The 17,722-nt window shown below is 42.3% G+C and overlaps 1 protein-coding gene and 1 long non-coding RNA gene across 2 annotated transcripts; one reads left to right on the top strand and one right to left on the bottom strand.

The window, feature by feature from the left end:
* Positions 1–218: 218 nt before the first annotated feature.
* LOC124287304 (vitelline envelope sperm lysin receptor-like) lies at positions 219–11,477 on the top strand. The gene is given in 11 exon segments (XM_046723800.1): positions 219–329; positions 556–593; positions 3,459–3,501; positions 3,878–4,065; positions 6,217–6,371; positions 7,228–7,376; positions 8,675–8,762; positions 9,619–9,772; positions 10,762–10,801; positions 11,260–11,357; positions 11,359–11,477. Coding segments are annotated over 11 exon segments (1,059 nt in total). The 5' UTR covers positions 219–322; the 3' UTR covers positions 11,458–11,477.
* Positions 11,478–13,396: 1,919 nt separating this feature from the next.
* Positions 13,397–17,273, bottom strand: LOC124287064. Its single transcript, XR_006901190.1, has 2 exons — positions 17,215–17,273; positions 13,397–13,866 (listed from the first exon to the last, which is right to left on the bottom strand). It is a non-coding gene; the product is annotated as an uncharacterized LOC124287064 (long non-coding RNA).
* Positions 17,274–17,722: the final 449 nt, after the last annotated feature.

Genomic DNA, 17,722 nt, shown 5'->3' with positions numbered 1-17,722 from the left:
ATGTTTGTTTATTTTGTTATTGTTTTGTTTTTTTGTAACGCCAGCTCTTTGGGTCGGTCTGTTCATAATCAAGACTTAACCAAATAATCGTGACTGACATCACGAGCATACGATTACATGCAACAACCTTCCGCCGGAGCCTGATCACACGATCTCGGAAATTTGACAGATCATCACTGGAGGCACTGTCCAGAGAACGCGTGTTTCAGAACTACGAAGCATGTCTCACGAATACGTCTTTCCACGTAATGCACGAACTTTATAAGTTTATAACTTTGACCTCCACATACCCGTGAAAAGAATCAGCTGGAAGGAGATCAAAATGGCAGGTGCGTGTGTGTTTGCAAGTGATAAATAAATGTGAATTCCTTTACAATGTCAAAAGTCAATTCTGCTGACTGAATCTTTGATAACATAGCAACGTCTCATGTTCAATCTTATGAAATAAGGTTCTGATTGAACTACTTAACTTAGAAAAGAACTGATATTGAAATGTTTTTATGCAAATTATCAAATGTATTCCATGTGGATTTAATTTGTTTTATTCGTACCCAGGTCTTATGTTCAGCCTTGTCGCACTCCTCCTGGGATTCGTGAGTTATTGCTATTAATTACTTACATCATTACCATACCTGCACTAACAGGTGGCCAAGTCGACCAACTAGAAAGAGTTTCGGCCCTTGGGGCAAATTTAAAATCTCGGATCGTGGGTTCAAATCCCGATTCATCCTGATTAGGTTTTTTAGGTTTGTCGGCACGATGCTCGTGCCAGGGAGTTTCTCCAGTGGTTCGCCTTGGACTAATCGCTGATAACACCTTGATATAACTGAAAACCCGTTCCATATGGCGTTAGCCCATCTCGATGACAGTCGTACAACTAAAGTACTGTCGGAAATAGAAAAAAAACTGTTTTTAGGCTGTTACTCTGTATCCCTAAAATTGACACAATTGCAAATAGCATATGTCGAAATAACCCATATTGGCCTAACTGGGCGTTCAGGGGGATGCGTAATAGGATATCCAGAAAAGCATGTTTACTCGTAAAATCGGGCGAAACTTGGAAAAAATACGAATAGCTGCTGAAAACAATAGATCAGACTATAGATGGCAATTAGGTCGCTCAGCCAGGTATGACGACGGACCGTCGACTCACTTGACATGAAATGCACGTGCTGCCCACAGACACAAGGGGTCATCTCAGATATATTTTATGCTTTTTCATGTGTATTGAATATGTCTGTATTGATTATCTAATCGTAGCTAATGACTCTATCCCCAAGCCCGACCCCAACTACTGTCGGCAACACCCGTCTCGGTGTTTCTTTTGAGACGACCCCTCCTACCTGTTTCTTATTATAGTGATAGACTCGATGGTATCTATCTCCTTAATAGTTTCAGTATTAAAGTTATTTGTTACGTCTGCTATAGTTTATAATAAAACTAAGTATAATTTCATAATGGATATTCAAAAGATGTCATTTGTTATACAATACCATCGCACACTAATTTGCATAAAGCCATGGTCTGCTCCAAATAAGTCGCTCCAGACTTTGAAAAAAAACCGCATTTGCTCATTTTCGCTCTAATCTCTCCTCCGTAAAATCCTTCTTTAACATTTCCTATCTCCCTCCCACTGAGACTGTAGTTAGGCCGAACTTAGTTTAACAGATATTTCACTTTCACATAACTACCTAAATTGTAGATATAAATGTGAAAAAAGTTTTTTTCTATTTCCGACAGTACTTTAGTTCTGTTACCTGTGGTAACCGTATCTGTGCTTCTCTTTATGTTTTGATATTGACTTCCCCTGTTTTAGTAATAGATTCCCTAACAGATGCCTGGTCTCAGTCCCTAAACCATATTATTTTCCCTACTGCTTTGTAGTGGTTGTCCGATTAATTGAAGTAATCGAAGATTGGTCGTAGTGACTCAACCAATTCCCAACACTACTGCCTTGCCCTCCATGCAATGCTAAAGCCCTAAATGAAGCAAGTCTAGATTTCATCTTGTCTCCTTGGGGCTCCTTTTCCATTCAATGAGTTTATTTGTTACTATCAAAATTATATATATTCAGAGTCTTATGCTATCAGATACCTTGCCAACACCACTGCCAGAATGTTCACCAGTCGTAAAAAGTAACACAATTACTTCCTAAAGTCTCTTGCAGTCATATTTTATCAAATGTTAGCTCTTTCAACTTTCAGTGGATTTCCCCGGTTGTACCCAAGAGGTATAAATGTTACAGGTTCCCAGTAAAATAAAATGTTTCCCGGTCCTGTTACTTGCTCGATGGGAAAATGTAATGAAGCATTGCTTTAGTCATTACAGTACTAAGCATGTGGTTTGCCGAAGCATTTGAAATGCGTTATGGATCGGAGATCCTTGAGGAAACCCCTTTTGGACAGTCTGTAGCTACAAATAATAATCGTTTTGAGGAGCTACCACAGCAAGTTCTATCAACCCTCCATGGAAATTCCGGTAACCGATGTTGGTGATTGTAGGCGAATAAATGGCTGGGCAGAGTTTTGAATAACAGACCTTACACTCCCTTTTACCTTGACATAACCAAAGTATGTCCCTTACGAGTTTGAAAAGGTCAGGGGCGTAGCCACCATTATTAACAAAAGCCCCTGGCTTACACATGATTTTTGCTAAAGATCACCATGAAAGTTGGGCAAGCCCTCAATATTATCAAAATAAAGCTTGGCAACCTATTGGGCTTACAAGAAAATATTGGCTTGCTACGCGCCTGAATGTAACCTTTCCTACTAGCCACTACGTCAGAAATAGGATTATATACATTGCCAATCAATATATTATCCACGACACGGTTATCATCGTTGGCAAAATGTCTTTCATTTTACTTCGGTCACTCTTGTCAAGTCTGGGGCGGTGGGGTAGCCTAGTGGTTAAGGCGTTCGCTCGTCACGCCGAAGACCCGGGTTCGATTCCCCACATAGGTACAATGTGTTAAGCCCATTTCTGGTGTCACCCGCCGTGATATTGCTGGAATATTGCTAAAAGCGGCGTAAAACCAAACTCACTCACTCACTCACTTGTCAAGTCTGCTCTTTGCAATGATGACAAGGATGGCCCAGCCTTGAAATTCGATGTGTAGGGCTGCGTCCCTTTTGGACGTCTGAAACCTCGGATTATGGATTTAAATCCCAGTTGGTCCCGATTCAGTTTATCGGCCTAGCTGTCTGTACCACACACGGGCAAGAGGGTTTTACGAAAGTAGAGATTTCTAAGGCCTGTTTTTCTCATGTTTTCATCTCATTAAACAGACCGAGTTAAACCGAACTCGGTCAGTATGCTTTAATTGGTTATGTGGACAGTTTCTCTTATTTTCATAACGCAAGAACTTGTCTGCACCAAATTACAAAATATTTGTTTTTCCTGACATTGTCTTGAATCGTAGATAATCCGGTGCAATAGTAGACGATGCTATGTTGCAGAGTTGTTCCTTGGCGAGGATTCCAGATGGGTATGTTATGCTAGGTAAGTTTTGCTAATTTTATAACGGTTCTTGGCTGTCATTGTATACATCACAGCCCATAAACAGTGTTTTGTTTCTGAGAGGGAACGGGGTTAATGACAAGGTCGAGAAATTGAGGGTTTCCGTTGTGGTCACTCAGTTTTAAGAGGTTCAGTCGATTTGTAAAATTTCATGTCACAACGGAACGGTGGGATAGCCAGGTGGTCAAAGTGCTGGCTCGTCACGCACCGAAGAACCGGGTTCGATTCCCCACATCGGTGCAATGTGTGACGTTTGTTTCCAGTGACCCCTACCTACACTTGTACGATATTGCTGAAATAATTTTAAAAGCGGCGTAAAACCAAACTCGCTTATGTCACATCGTCCTTTCTGTCCCAGTGACTCCTGAATGTGGCCCAGATGGAATACAGGACGGTCGGGTGAAGGTCACCACAGATCTGCGAGCCGAGGCCAAGGCAGTCTGCCGGGACAACAAGGAAGTGGCCTTCACCAAGGCCGAGCAAGGCGTGAACTTGGAAATACCCATTTCCTACGCTCAATCCGGCAGCAGTCCCTGCAAATTTCAAGTGAGAACAACTTGCTTGTAGGTTCAGTGGTAACTGTCAAATACCCGTGAAAATTCGACTTAAAAATTTAAACCCACAACCAATTGTCCGGGATAATGATATCTAAACTGTATGATGGTCGGGCTTGTTGACTTGGTTGAAGCATGTCATCGGATCCCCAAAGCGTAGATCGATGCCTTATGATATCAGTCGCGTTAAAAACAAGACTCGATGACATTTAAAGAAATATAGCTAGCCGCGAAAACTTGTGGCATTATCCGTGATGATCCGGGTTAGAACTATTCTTCAGCAACTCGCTCTTGCCCTCAGGCGACTAACGGGATCAGGTGGTCGGGATCAGACTTAATTGACACACATCATCGCATCCTGGTCTCGTGGATCGATGCTCATGCTGTTGGTCAATGGATTGTCTGGTCCAGACACGATTTATTGACGGTCCACCACCAGAGCTGGAAAATTAGAGAATATGGTGCGTAAAACGGACAAAAAGATAAACTGGACCAACTATGCCGTCGAAAATCTGCAATAACCTTTAAAAGCGGCGTTAAAATCGAATTTGCTCGCTCAATGGCCATGACCTCACCAGGAGAATTAATAGGTTGTGTAAACACGACTTCCACCTGTTGCCGGCGGCCCACGAAGCCTACCCCAGTAGGTACATCACTCGCTGTCTGCAACCCATCACACGATATATCCATGTGATGGTATTTATAAATCTTAAACCTGTGGAAGCTTATCAAAAGATGACTGCTTCTCAATTCTGTTAGATGTTCACATTGCTGATAATGAACATATGTTGATTCGCTATGTCGTTATACCAAGTTCAGGAGCACCCAGGTATGTCAGCGCGCTATAACGACTCACCGGGTGGTATACTCAGCCTGCCAATGGTATGAAGGCATTGGTCGAAGGTCCTTTGATCCGCTGTATTATAATCCGCTATATCGGCCTTTGAAAACTGCAATACTGACCACGTCAGTCTTTGTATCTCTTTAGGGGTGGTGGGGTAGCCTAGTGGTTAAAGCGTTCGCTCGTCACCCCGAAGACCCGGGTTCGATTCCCCACACGGGTGGAATGTGTGAAGCCCATTTCTGTTGTCCCCCCACCGTGATATTGCTGGAATATTGCTTAAAGCGGCGTAAAACCAAAACTGAACTTGCCTTGTATCATCCCTTGAATTAACACTTGTTTGGGAAAGTTGCCCGAGAAAGTTGCTTGCGAAGAATTTACGATTATGATTACTGTGCTCGAATCAACATTCCAGTTAAATTCTGCTTCATGACGTACAATTTATTTTATTTTAAATTCGTTTGAAAGTGTTTAAATGCTTTCACTTGGGTAATCTGTCAGATTTTAGTGCGAGTCATCAGAAACGAACGCGAGTGTTCATATTGATGACCGGTTTGTCTGGTCAAGACATGTTTAATGACAAGCCGCATTCTTATTACTAGAATAGTGTGGAGTGCGACGTTGAACATTATTTTCCCTTTTGTACTCACTTTATGAACACTCCTAAGCTTTTAAATCGGAGAATGTCCATCGTATATATTCGACTTAGTTACTCACAACCCGGCTCAGTCAGGTAGAACAAGAGAATGCTTAACGTTGCGTTCAACCATTTGTGCATTATGCCATATTGATGCTATTGTTTCCCTTCACCAATGGAAGTCGCGGTCTTGTGCGCTGATAATCACGAACGTATTGGTCCCCGCTGAGTGGTACTTCCACCTTAACACACAACGGTGATTCCAGTTGTGGTTTAGACGAGACTATAGGTTCATCGATAACATGTGACACAGGGGTCAAAAAGGCTATATATTCTGACTCGTCACTTCACAAAATTGTACATCATAACTGAGTGGAATTCCTCATTTGTCAAGGACATTTCTCTCATGTTTCACTAACCGTTTCTTTGACATAGGAATCACCTATGGTTTAAAATATACTGGAGGGCAAGAAAGGTTACGCGTACGAATTAAGAATGGACGCAAATTGTTTTATATTGTATTTCCTAGCTGAATTCTTTATTTTATACCGTTTGCTTGTATAAATACTTTGTTATTCCGGTTAGGCATAGTGTTTGAATCTCGTCCCCATTTGTTACACTATACGGAACTGACATGTTGCAATAATTGTTTTCATGACATCAAGAAACGCAAGGACGCCAGGGTGTACGTTCTGAAAGTGCTGGTGGCTTGGGGCGAGCCGGGAAATCCAATCCATTCTGACGAGGAAGAGTTCTTCGTCACCTGCACCTTTGACGACAACGGGAATCAGATTTCTCCCAATCAAACTGTGGATGAAAGGTTTGAAGCTTTTGAATCTATGCCCCTCTTCTGTGTGGTGCAGACTCGTTTATTTACGCGATTGAGTTTAGTTTTACGCCGCACTCGGCAATATTCCAGCTATATGGCGGCGGTCTGTAAATAATAGTCTGGACCAGACAATCCAGTGATCAACAGCATGAGCAGCGATCTGCGCAATTGGGAACCGATGACATGTCAACCAAGTCAGCGAGCCTGACCACCCGATCCCGTTAGTCGCCTCTTACAAGCATGGGTTACTGAAGGTTCATTCTAACCCGGACCTTCACAGGTAGGTTTATTTAGGGACCGCCGTCATATAGCGAGAATATTGCAAAGTTGCTGCATTAACAAACAAAACATTGTCATATTTCGACTCGAGTACACGAACATCAAACTATCGGTTGTAGCTTATTACATAACTGAGAGGTGCTGAAATAAAATAGCACGTCTCGGGTGTTTTGTCACGCCGCTTTCAGCAATATTGCTGCAATATTACGGCGGGGAATCAAACCCCGGATCTAGAATGCCCCCTTTTGTCATGAAATGACAATAGGTCGCACATGCTCTCGTCAACATATGATTGCACCAGTTGACATTTTCCGTGAAATGAAATGGATCATATTTTTCTTTATCCTGACTCATGATCTTTTGCTTATCTCCCTTTTCCTTTCGAATGGTAGTGGAACACTTGAATCCCTTGAAGTTCCCGAAGCGGACGTATAAATACTCAACCATATTTCTAGACCTGTAAGGATCAATCTGGCAACCAGTATATAGTTCAAAATGCTGGAAAGGTATCCGAGCCGTGACATCGCCGACCCCTCTGTCACTTAAACTTTCTGCTTTAATTACCCAGTCTAGTTGCACCACTGGAAATCCAGACCCATGCTGGAAAGAAAGCCGTGTCCACCTTTTCACTGGTTTTGACGGATGTTCTTGGAGCTCATCTGACCAACAAGAATGTGCCTTTGGGCAGGAAGGTTGTCCTGACGGCATCTACGGACGGTAGGTAGCGAGGCCATTGAATATTTCCGAGTGCGGCGTAAACTAATACATTTGTTGGATCTGCGCATTGAAGGGGCGATGGGGTAGCCTAGTTTCCTACACAAACGTGACATTTCACTTCGATTCCATTCACAAACTTGTGGCACTAAACACATGTTCCCAACTCCAGCATTGACATTAGACATATTTTCACCGCACCACCTTTCTGTGAAAACCGGGGTCAGTGGGGTAGCCTAGTGGTTAAAGCGTTCGCTCGCTCGTCACGCCGATTACCCGATTCGCCACATGGGTGCAATGTGTGAAGCCCACTTCTGGTGTCCCCCCCCCCCCCTGTGATTTTGCTCGAATATTGCTAAACGCGGCGTAAAACGTAACTCACTCTGCGCATTGTAGTAAATATCGCCAGTCTCGGTCTTTTACTGATCTGATATCAATTTAAACAAACGGACGTTACAAATGGACATGTCATCGTATTCCAATTGCATAGATCGATGATCATGCTGTTGATCACTGGATTATCTCCAGACTCCATTATTTAGACCGCCTCCATATAGCTGGGATATTGCTGCAACGTTCAATAACAAACGTAGACAAAAATTGTTCATGTTAATGTACCCGGGCGAGGGCCACTCAAAATGATTCTGGAACTTGTGAACCCTTACCCTTCAAAATTCCTGGATCCGCCCATGATGGCCACCTTGGACATGACGAACATTAAGGTCATCAACCACTCACCTCATCTCGTGACAATTACTGTCATGTTGCTGTCAGTAACGGAAGGACTATTCGTGTTGTCACGTCCAGCATTAGCGAAATGCAAGATAGTATAAGTTCACACGTTGGACTTTCAGTAGCCTTGTACGTTCTCTCGACCTTAAATAATTCGGACCAGAAAATCCGGTGGTCAACATGAGCATCGAACTACGCAATTTTGGGATACGATGACATGTGTGAACCAAGTCAGCGAGCGTGAATCCCCCGACCCCGTCAGACGCGAACATAGTTGTTAAAGTTAAAGGCATAGAGGTACAGATAAGCTGCTTTTCTGAGTTAACCAACGTTTATACTATATTTTTATAATTAATGGAAAATGGCAAAATACCCAATTGAACACAAGCGAGTACATAACTCAAGACCCAAAAGGTTATGTGTATCTGTTCCAACACGGATTTTCACCGGTGCGTTGCAAATTGACATTGGAAACTTTTATAGGCATCTTAACTTGTGGATGACAACTCGCACATAGCCAATACCGTGACAAATCCTTCCTACTTATTGACCGTACATGTTACTTGCAGGCAAGAATAATGAAAAGGGTCTTCGGCCTGATGGATGTGATGCAATTGGCACCTTGACCGGCAGAAGATACGCAATTCTACGAGCTGGGTAGGTACAGTTATTTTGTCAAACTCATTTTTTCACCTAAATGTAATGTTGAATTATTTTTAAGTAAATGGGAAAATAGCTCGAATGAATTAGTTCTTGTACTTAAGATCTGTAGCTTGGCCTCGATGCAGAACCTAGCACCATACCCGTGTTCGTGACTGTGATATCAATGTATCCAACTTCCAGAAACCTTCATTCAGCTGAGAAAAACCTGCTTTCTGTACATACCTACAAGATGAACACGTTTGGTGCCAGATCCTTCACTCTCCTGCTGTGCTATTGAACGCTCTTCCACTTTCCTCAGATGCGTTAATTCCTTGAGTGCCTTCAAATTATGGCCTAACGACCCATCTGTTTCATCATACGATCTGGGGCGGTGGGGTAGCCTAGTGGTTAAAGCGTTGGCTCGTCACGCCGAAGACCCGGGTTCGAATCCCCACATGGGTACTATGCGTGAAGCCCATTTCTGGTGTCCCCCCGCCGTGATGTTGCTGGAATATTGCTAAAAGCGGCGTAAAACCAAAGTCAGTCAGTCATCATACGATCTTTTTAACTGAAAGTGATTGATGTCTGTGCGGAGTAGGGTTTAGCGCAATATAAGTGACACTATGTGAATGTAAAATGTAAAATTACAGCCCAGTCGTCGGAGCAGAGTAGCTTCCCTTGGGTGCGCCAGAAACCTATGCAGTTCAGTTAGGATCAAATATCGCCTGTTTTTACTGGTCTGCACCATACCTCTGCTCATTGGTTTCACCAACGGGTTTCTGTTAAAACTGAATTTCGTTTTTTCTCCATCTGGGACACGTCAGAATATAAAACTGAAATAATTCACGTTTACCCGTTTCATATTTTTCAGCTGTGGCGATGGCGTGGTTTTCTCGCAGAAACAAGGCTTCGTGTCCAATGGGCTTACATCAATGAGTCCATACTTCAGCGCCTTTGACATGGCTGGCGAGCCATCCATTCGCTTTGAGTGCAACTTTACATTATGCGAGAAAGTATGCAATGGGGTAAGTGGTTCCCGAGAACGGTGGGACTGGGTACCTTGGGTCGATTGAACATTCAGGATAGAAATTGGTTCCAATTAACCTCATTTGGACGGATCTGGTGATCAGCCTTGGTCTTCTTGCCCCAAAGACGATATTATTTACAGTCCGTTTTGCTGAGCAGGTTCCGTGGCCGAATAATGTGGCGCCGCAATTCGCCATATGGAGTTGCCTCCCTTGATTAGCAGGAAGCCTGACATTCGTAACTACTCGCCTCTTTCCGTAACCTACAAGAAGACTCGTACCCCTATCGTACGCCATTATTGCCAAGAATCGTGGCAAACCACATTTCGAAGCATGAAAATGGCGGCACCGTTGAAGTTTGAAACTTCACTAAACTATGCAAAGCACAATTTAAACAGAAACTATGAGCTAAAGGATCAGAAACTTTAAACAATGAAATATATTTACAGAGGAAATGACTGTATTGCTGTTTTGCCCACGGGATATGGGCTATTCTAGGAGCCATGTTTGGAAATTCAGAGTTATCTTTCCTTGGCAATAGTACCAGACTATTTTCATCTCCATGCCCGTTAGCGCTTAGACAGGGCCCAGTCGTAAACATGGCCACGAAGGGGGTACGAGACGCCATCCGGCTTGCCGGAATGACACGAGTAGTTACGAATGGAAGCCTGATTGTCAGAACCTCGCTGGTTGGTTGGAATACTTTCAGAAGCGACAAACCCAGCCGGTGTTGCTGAATACGGCGATGACATACTTCTACATCCTGTATACTTCTACATCCTGTATACTTCTACATCCTGTTTACTACTTCATCCTGTTTACTACTACATCCAAGTACTTGTCTGTGGTGTCTGACGACATGACGTCTTTTACCAGTGGCAAGAATGTGTCCCTTGGCCTGTTGCAGCATGAAAGTCGAAAGTGGCCACATGCATTTCCGGTTTTCTGAAAAGATCAGGTCCCATGATTTATACTCTTGTCTTTTCCAGAGTTCCTGCGCGAACGAAAGACGCCGTAGATCAGAAGATGGTAAGAGTTGCTTCCCCTAGTTTCCCCACTCGAATCGGCATGTCACTGATCACCATTTTGTTTCAAGCCCTTGATTCCATACTCGCACGTTCTTCCCATTAATTACTGACAGTCTCTTTACTTGGGTATTTGACATGCATTACTCAATAGAAGTTGGACAAACCGATTCTTTCAAATTATGGGTTAACCTCAGGACATTCCACGAAAGCTCCGGGATGCCCCTAGCTTTTGAGAAGTATTTTTACTGTTGGGCCAAGTCTATTGGGTATATTTTCACCAATGAGTGGGCATGTAAACAAATTGTCCTTGAAGTGCTGCTTTAGGCGCCCTTTTTAGAAATATATCTATTTGCAAAATGTCACATGACTAATAGTCAAATGCAACCTTCTAATGTCTATTGAACACTGTTTCTTCACTATTCCATCGCAATCCTTCCTTTGACTGCTTCATTTTTGCAGACGACGACGACGACCATCCACGTCTAATTTTCAGCGATGATCCGGGACTATCATGGTATGACCTCCGTGACAGCAGCAACGACCTCGTCTTCTGGGCGTTTTTTGCTCGGGATAGGAATAGTGACGCTGATATCAGTGGGTGTATCCGTCTGTGCCCTGACAAGACGCAGGTCAAATTTACAAGTTGTCGCTGCCTAATGAATAAATACTGAAAAGTTTGTTTCTTTTCATTGATTACGCGAGACCGCGGTTTTATCGGGACTATGGTGATATACCCCTGTGCTCCTGTTTGTAAAGGGCGACTGGAGTGTAGGCGTGCTACCAGCATGGTTAATTGTTTTGGTCTGCTTCATCACTTCCACGAAATGAGGTAATTGACATCCTGTTCCTGGACTCGAAGTCGGTGGGAATCACGCATTGCCGCTTAACCTACAAACTACTGACAAAAAGGAAAATATGGACACGTTTCGAGGTCAGATTCAGCGGTTGAATCTTCTCGGAATTGGGAAAGGTTGCATAAGGAGCGCCAGACCCTTGTGTTCACATTTTTTTTATCTCTTTTAATTGTCTCTCCGCGCACAGCCTTTTTGTAAGTAGTGCAGTTCTGTCGAACTGGAAAGGATCCGACTCTCCTCACCCCTCTTCATTCGGGTCATTACAACTGAGAATTCATATATAGATATTGCATGCTATCTTCAACAAACGTCAAGCGCCAGATCACAACCAGTCGGTAAATTTTACAAGCATGTAACATAGGAATGTATTATGCGTAAAAGATGCAAAGTGAACATTTTGCCTTCATCCATTTCTGGCACTGGAATTTCAGCCAGTTTTCCTGTCGATAGTAACACTGACCTTATCTGGTACCCGTGTTCGAGCACTTATTCCGGCTTACCACCGAATTCATTGATTTTGACGTACATTTGAAAACGATATGAAAACTGCGCTCAAGGTGCACCTGGATCTAGTTCCCGACGTTCAAATTGCGCAGATATTAATTTCTTGTTTCTCGAAAGAACCGCGGACGATTTTATGTCGGACGGAATATATAAATAAAATCTGCAGATTCTAAACTGGTACGAGTTCGGAAAGAGCAAATTTCTCCACTTATTCTTGTAGTCAATGAACGAACTGTGGGATGTTTATTTAACGGCTTCTCGGAAACTGAGCGGAAAAATGCTTTATATCTTAAAGAAATAAATACATCACATTCGTAAGGATTTAACACCAATGTCTTGCCTGTAATTACGAAAACCGACCATAAACACAATGATTTGGACTAAGGACAGGTGGTTAGAAATTCTGAAGAAGCGCAATATCTTTTTTAAATGAATAATACAATATTGAAACTAAACGTGAACATTGAAATATTGTCCCTGTCAATGTCAGTTGATGCCACATTCACTTTGCGTATGGGTGTGGGCAGTCTGGTGGCGTAGTGGTTAAAGAGTTCGCGCGTCACGCCGAAGACCCGGGTTCGATTCCCCAAATGGGTACAATGTGTGAAGCCCATTTCTGGTGTCCCCACCGTGATATTGCTGGAATATGGCTAAAAGCGGCGTAAAACTAATAGCACTCATTTATGTGGGCGTTAGGTGATGGAGTACTTGTCCCATCAAATGCTATGAAATCTCTACTTCGCTAAACTTAATTGGAATCTTCTATCAAAACATCTTTTGACCACGTAAATCCTTTTGAACAGAATGTGCATTTGTTTTGGTATCCCAATTTACGTTATCAGTTTTCCAAGTGAATATTTCAGCATTGTATATGTATATGCCTAGAATGTAGTTCTCATCTCAATGATAAATCATTCAACAAAAGATTCAATGAAAATTAAAACCGAAACGCGCTATTAACCATGTGCGAGTTTTGTCCACTCGACTCAAAGAAACTATCATACATCGAAAGCCATAGGGACTAACCCTTTAATATAGGGACAGTGGCCTTGCATTATCACAATGCGGATTCAGTTATATACCACCTCGGAGGAAATTTCGGAACCAAAAAAAAAATATGAAAGTCTCTCCATCGGTTTCGACTTGAGAAGCCGAGGCGCTGATTGGCGGATTTGGTCATTGGTTCACCACGCGTTACCTCCATGGTTATTCTCGGGCAGGGAGATAAATTACAGAGGCAAAAATTAACGTTTATTCAGTCACATAAACTTTGCACAATTCCCACAACATAAAAAGTATTGTACAAGTCGAAATAAAGAAACAATCGGTCATGCATGTTCGTGGTGTAATAAATATACAAATGAAAGTATACACATTTGCGGCCAAATATGATGGCTTTATATTAGTAAAGGTATGTGAAAACATGGAGCTGTGTGATTTCAATGTTCTGTCTACACCAACATCCCATGTACGCACTTAGTCGGATCTGCGTCCGAAAGGTCTCGGTGCCCTCTTTGCATCCGTAACGGTGTCTTGGAAGCCCAAATGAAGCCGGTTCGTAAGATGCGTCGATACCCATAGCCTTTAGTTGCATGTTCTTTCCCTACTATCACAATTGGATCTGGTAATGTCTCCAGAATGTCTGGAAAAGGCCGACGACAGTGCCGAGGACAGCAGGTGCGAATTTCTGTTGAGGAAAAACTTGAAACTGAAAACAAAGAGAAAGATAGCATCAGTCTAGCTGGTCCTCGTGCATGTGTGAAATACATTTGTACATGGGGTTCTGAGGCCCGATCCACAAAGCGTTCATTCATAAGCCTATGATAAACTGTATAGTTTAGATCGTAACATTACAAACCCTGGATTACATTTCCCCGAAGAGTTTTGTTTAATAATAATAATAATGTCATCTTCTATAGCGCACAGTCTCCAAACACCAAGTGATTGCTCACGGCGCTTAATCAGAATCTGATTCTTATTACCCGGATAACCCAAGCTGCCTGTTAGGCGCTAGAAGGTTATAGTCACATGACTTTATCCAACCGGGTACCCATTTTCTGCTGGGTGAACAGAGGCAATTTGCAACAAACTCACTTGCCTAAGGTGAGACCACATGTATCACATGTGCTTCGTCTAAAGAAGGATTCGATCACCGACGCGTACTCTCAACAAAGGCATACTATCTGGTACCTGTTACAACAAATGCAAGCGATATCGGACACATATTCCCCAAACAATTGGATCCTATATTCAACGTAAACTCGGGGCTTTTCATTCCAACTGAAACACATGTATGAGATATCAGACATATATTCCCAGTACAATCATGTTGCGACTGACAACCTCCCTTCCCAATACACAGTTGTAATGTCAGGCACCAACAAGTATTCCCAACAAAAGGATTTGACATTTGCCCTCTAATTCCTACACAAACGTGACATTTCACTTCGATCCATTCACAAACTTGTCATTAAACACATGTTCCCAATACGAGCATTGACATTTGACATATTTTTACCAGACAGCTTCGAAAATCTAGGCCCTGGATATGATACTGACATTTATGCGACAGAGTGAGTGAGTCAAGTTTTACGCCGCTTTTAGCAATATTCCAGCAATGTCACGGCGGGGGATACCAGAAATGGTCTTCACACATTGTACCCTTGTGGGGAATCGAACTGGGATTTCGGTGTGACGAGCGAACGCGTTAACCACAAGGCTACCCCGCCGCCCCTTACATTACAAAGCAAGCAGTTTGAGATTTTTGTAATTACAAAATAGAATACCTATTTTCTTAAACAGAGGGCACTATTATTCTCATCAAGATCTGACCCTTAACAGTTTTCGAAACTATTGAAAAAGCATATAACCCTATGACTACAACCACTCTGAATCAGGCTAGCTATTCTCGAAACTTCGTAAGTCCTACGAACTTCTTAAGCCGATTCTTAACACATTGGCTACGATCAAAGTTAAGAATTCTTAGGGCTACGAACGTTTCGAGAATAAGGGCCCTGCTCAACACAAATGCCCTCCAATATGCCTCCTTCAGTAACCCATGCTTGTCGTAAGAGGCGACTAACGGGATCGGGTGGTCAGGCTCGCTGACTTTGTTGACACATGTCATCGTAATTACACAGATCGATGCTCATGCTGTTGATCACTGGATTGTCTGGTCCAGACTCGATTATTTACAGACCGCCGCCATATAGCTGGAATATTGCTGAGTGCGGCGTAAAACTGAACTCACTCACTCCTTCATGAATAATCAGATAATACCTGTGAAGATAACCAGCAAATCAACTCTGACTTAAAAAAGCCCTTTCCAAGAAGAAAATCTTCAACAGTTTTAAAGAGCCCAAATCAACTTGTCCGATTGGGCTGGAAATGAATTGTTAAAATATCTCGTCCATCACTGAAGCTCGGAGTTTTCACTGAAAATGGGGAATTACGTATGTATAGTCCGTTTGAATGGTTAGGGGCAGGATTTTATCACTACTGAAAATTTGCAAAAGAAAGGTGACAGCCAGACTCGTCGATCACTGGTTTTCACTGAAAATGGGTAATTACGAGAAGCACGTTCACAGACAAAGTTATTTATTCATTAACCTGTGCTGTGCCGTCTCCATCCGTTCTCGAACACCTGGCTGTCCCTTTCTCTGCACTCCTTCCTCGTAACAAATAGTGAACTGTGTCAATATTTTAATGATAGATTGTTAAACAACTTTTTTATTTTTAGGACAAAAATTCTGCAAAAACCTCACAGAGTTGGTATGATGTTTTGAATATGATCGGCGTTTCATTGAGTATTTTATGTTTATTAGTTTTCGAGTTAGATTGCAATTCATCGGTCCGCTTTTGAGCCAAACGCACTATAAAAGCAATCGTGGGACACATTTTCAGAGTAGTTGTGACTATCTTCCTATTTCCTACAGCTATTAATAGTTCTAACTTACATAATCATAAAGACATAAATTCCAATAATAGGAATCCAGGGGGACACATTCTGAATACTTGAACCTAACTGACGTAGACAGGTTTTAAACTACAGGTCCTCTTTATCTATCACCATTTTACGGTTGGGTGATTTCAGACCTGGTGTGGTTCCCTTGGCACAGATTCTTGGGTATGTTATGCATAAATACACATGGCCTCTCCCAAACTGAGATCGAATCACACGTATTCTAGAGGACGGACCGACTCAACGGATATGAATCCTTTCTCCTTTCTGTACAACCCACGTTAACATGGATTATATACAACTAATATATATTACTGCATTCTAATTGAATAAGCAAATACAATCATCCTAATGCTGAATTAAATATATACATATTTTTTAGAAAATTTTAACAATTTTCTCTCATTTTTAATGCTTTTTGCCTCAAAATGACAATTTCCCCAGGGTTGATTTGGGTTGGGTTTTTTATGGTGAATATGCATTACTGTTGGAGCCGTTTGAACAAAAAACTTGCTTGTTATCGCAAATGTCCGGGTTCTTCGACAATTCTACTGGCCTATGTAGCGTCAGTTCTACTTATTTCAAATGCAGATATGGTATGTCCAGTGTATTCTTGTGAGATTCAACTGCAAGAATAACTGGGTAGCTTCGTGATAGTAGTGTCTTTAAAGGTAAACCTTGCATGGTTACATCACCCTGGTAGTATGTATTTACGGTGAATTACTAACCGATACACAAGCCTTTTGATTGTTATCCAGGTTGAGGAAAATAAGATTCCACGTAAAATAATGGCGTCAGCTTTGGCTGCACCTGTGCCAGTCGAGAGAAAATAAACATGTCGTAATCAGCGTGATGTTGGAGAAAGGACAAGTTGGCACGATCATTAGAATTTGACAAATGTCAGTTTTCAGTGCAATTTTCATATCATACGCCATATTAACCCAAGACTTCGAGGACCGAAGCCAAGCGGGCTGACATAGGGTCCAGGACTGATGTGAGGCTTTTGAAAGCAGCCGAATAAAAACCGTTTTATCATATACGAAAGCATAAACGTGTGAAATGTACCTATTTGATTACAAATGAACATATTTTCACCTTGTGTGGAAGACATTTGCACTGGAAGGCCAGCCGAGCAGACGACGCACCAAGGGACGTAACTCTAATTTCTTGACGCGCTGTCTGATATCGATCGGCCAATCAAAAAGCATTGACAAGACATTTCAGGCCGACAGTTCGTCTGATACGGCTCTGGTTACTTCGCCCCTGTTACTTGATCGTCTACATTAGGCTCTGTAGCATCACTGACATACATATGATCATTGATGTGATTTGTTTGTTTGGTTAATTTGTTTATTGTTTGTTTAACGCCGGACTCTGCAATATTCCTGTAAATGATCAAGTCTCGACCAGACAATCCAGTGATCAACATTATGAGCATTGACCAACGCAATTGGGACCGATGACATGTGTCAACCCAGTCAGCGAGACTGACCACCATATCCCGTTAGTTGCCTCTAACGACAATCATGCATGGGTTGCTGAAGATCAATTCTAACCCGGATCTTCAAGGGTGATAACTGATGTGAAACTTTGAAGCCCCTGG

Source organism: Haliotis rubra, unplaced genomic scaffold (assembly GCF_003918875.1).
Source record: "Haliotis rubra isolate DU_JTF1 unplaced genomic scaffold, ASM391887v1 Scf4, whole genome shotgun sequence".
Classification (NCBI taxonomy): Eukaryota; Metazoa; Mollusca; class Gastropoda; order Lepetellida; family Haliotidae; genus Haliotis; species Haliotis rubra.
This window is presented reverse-complemented; position numbering and strand designations above follow the sequence as displayed.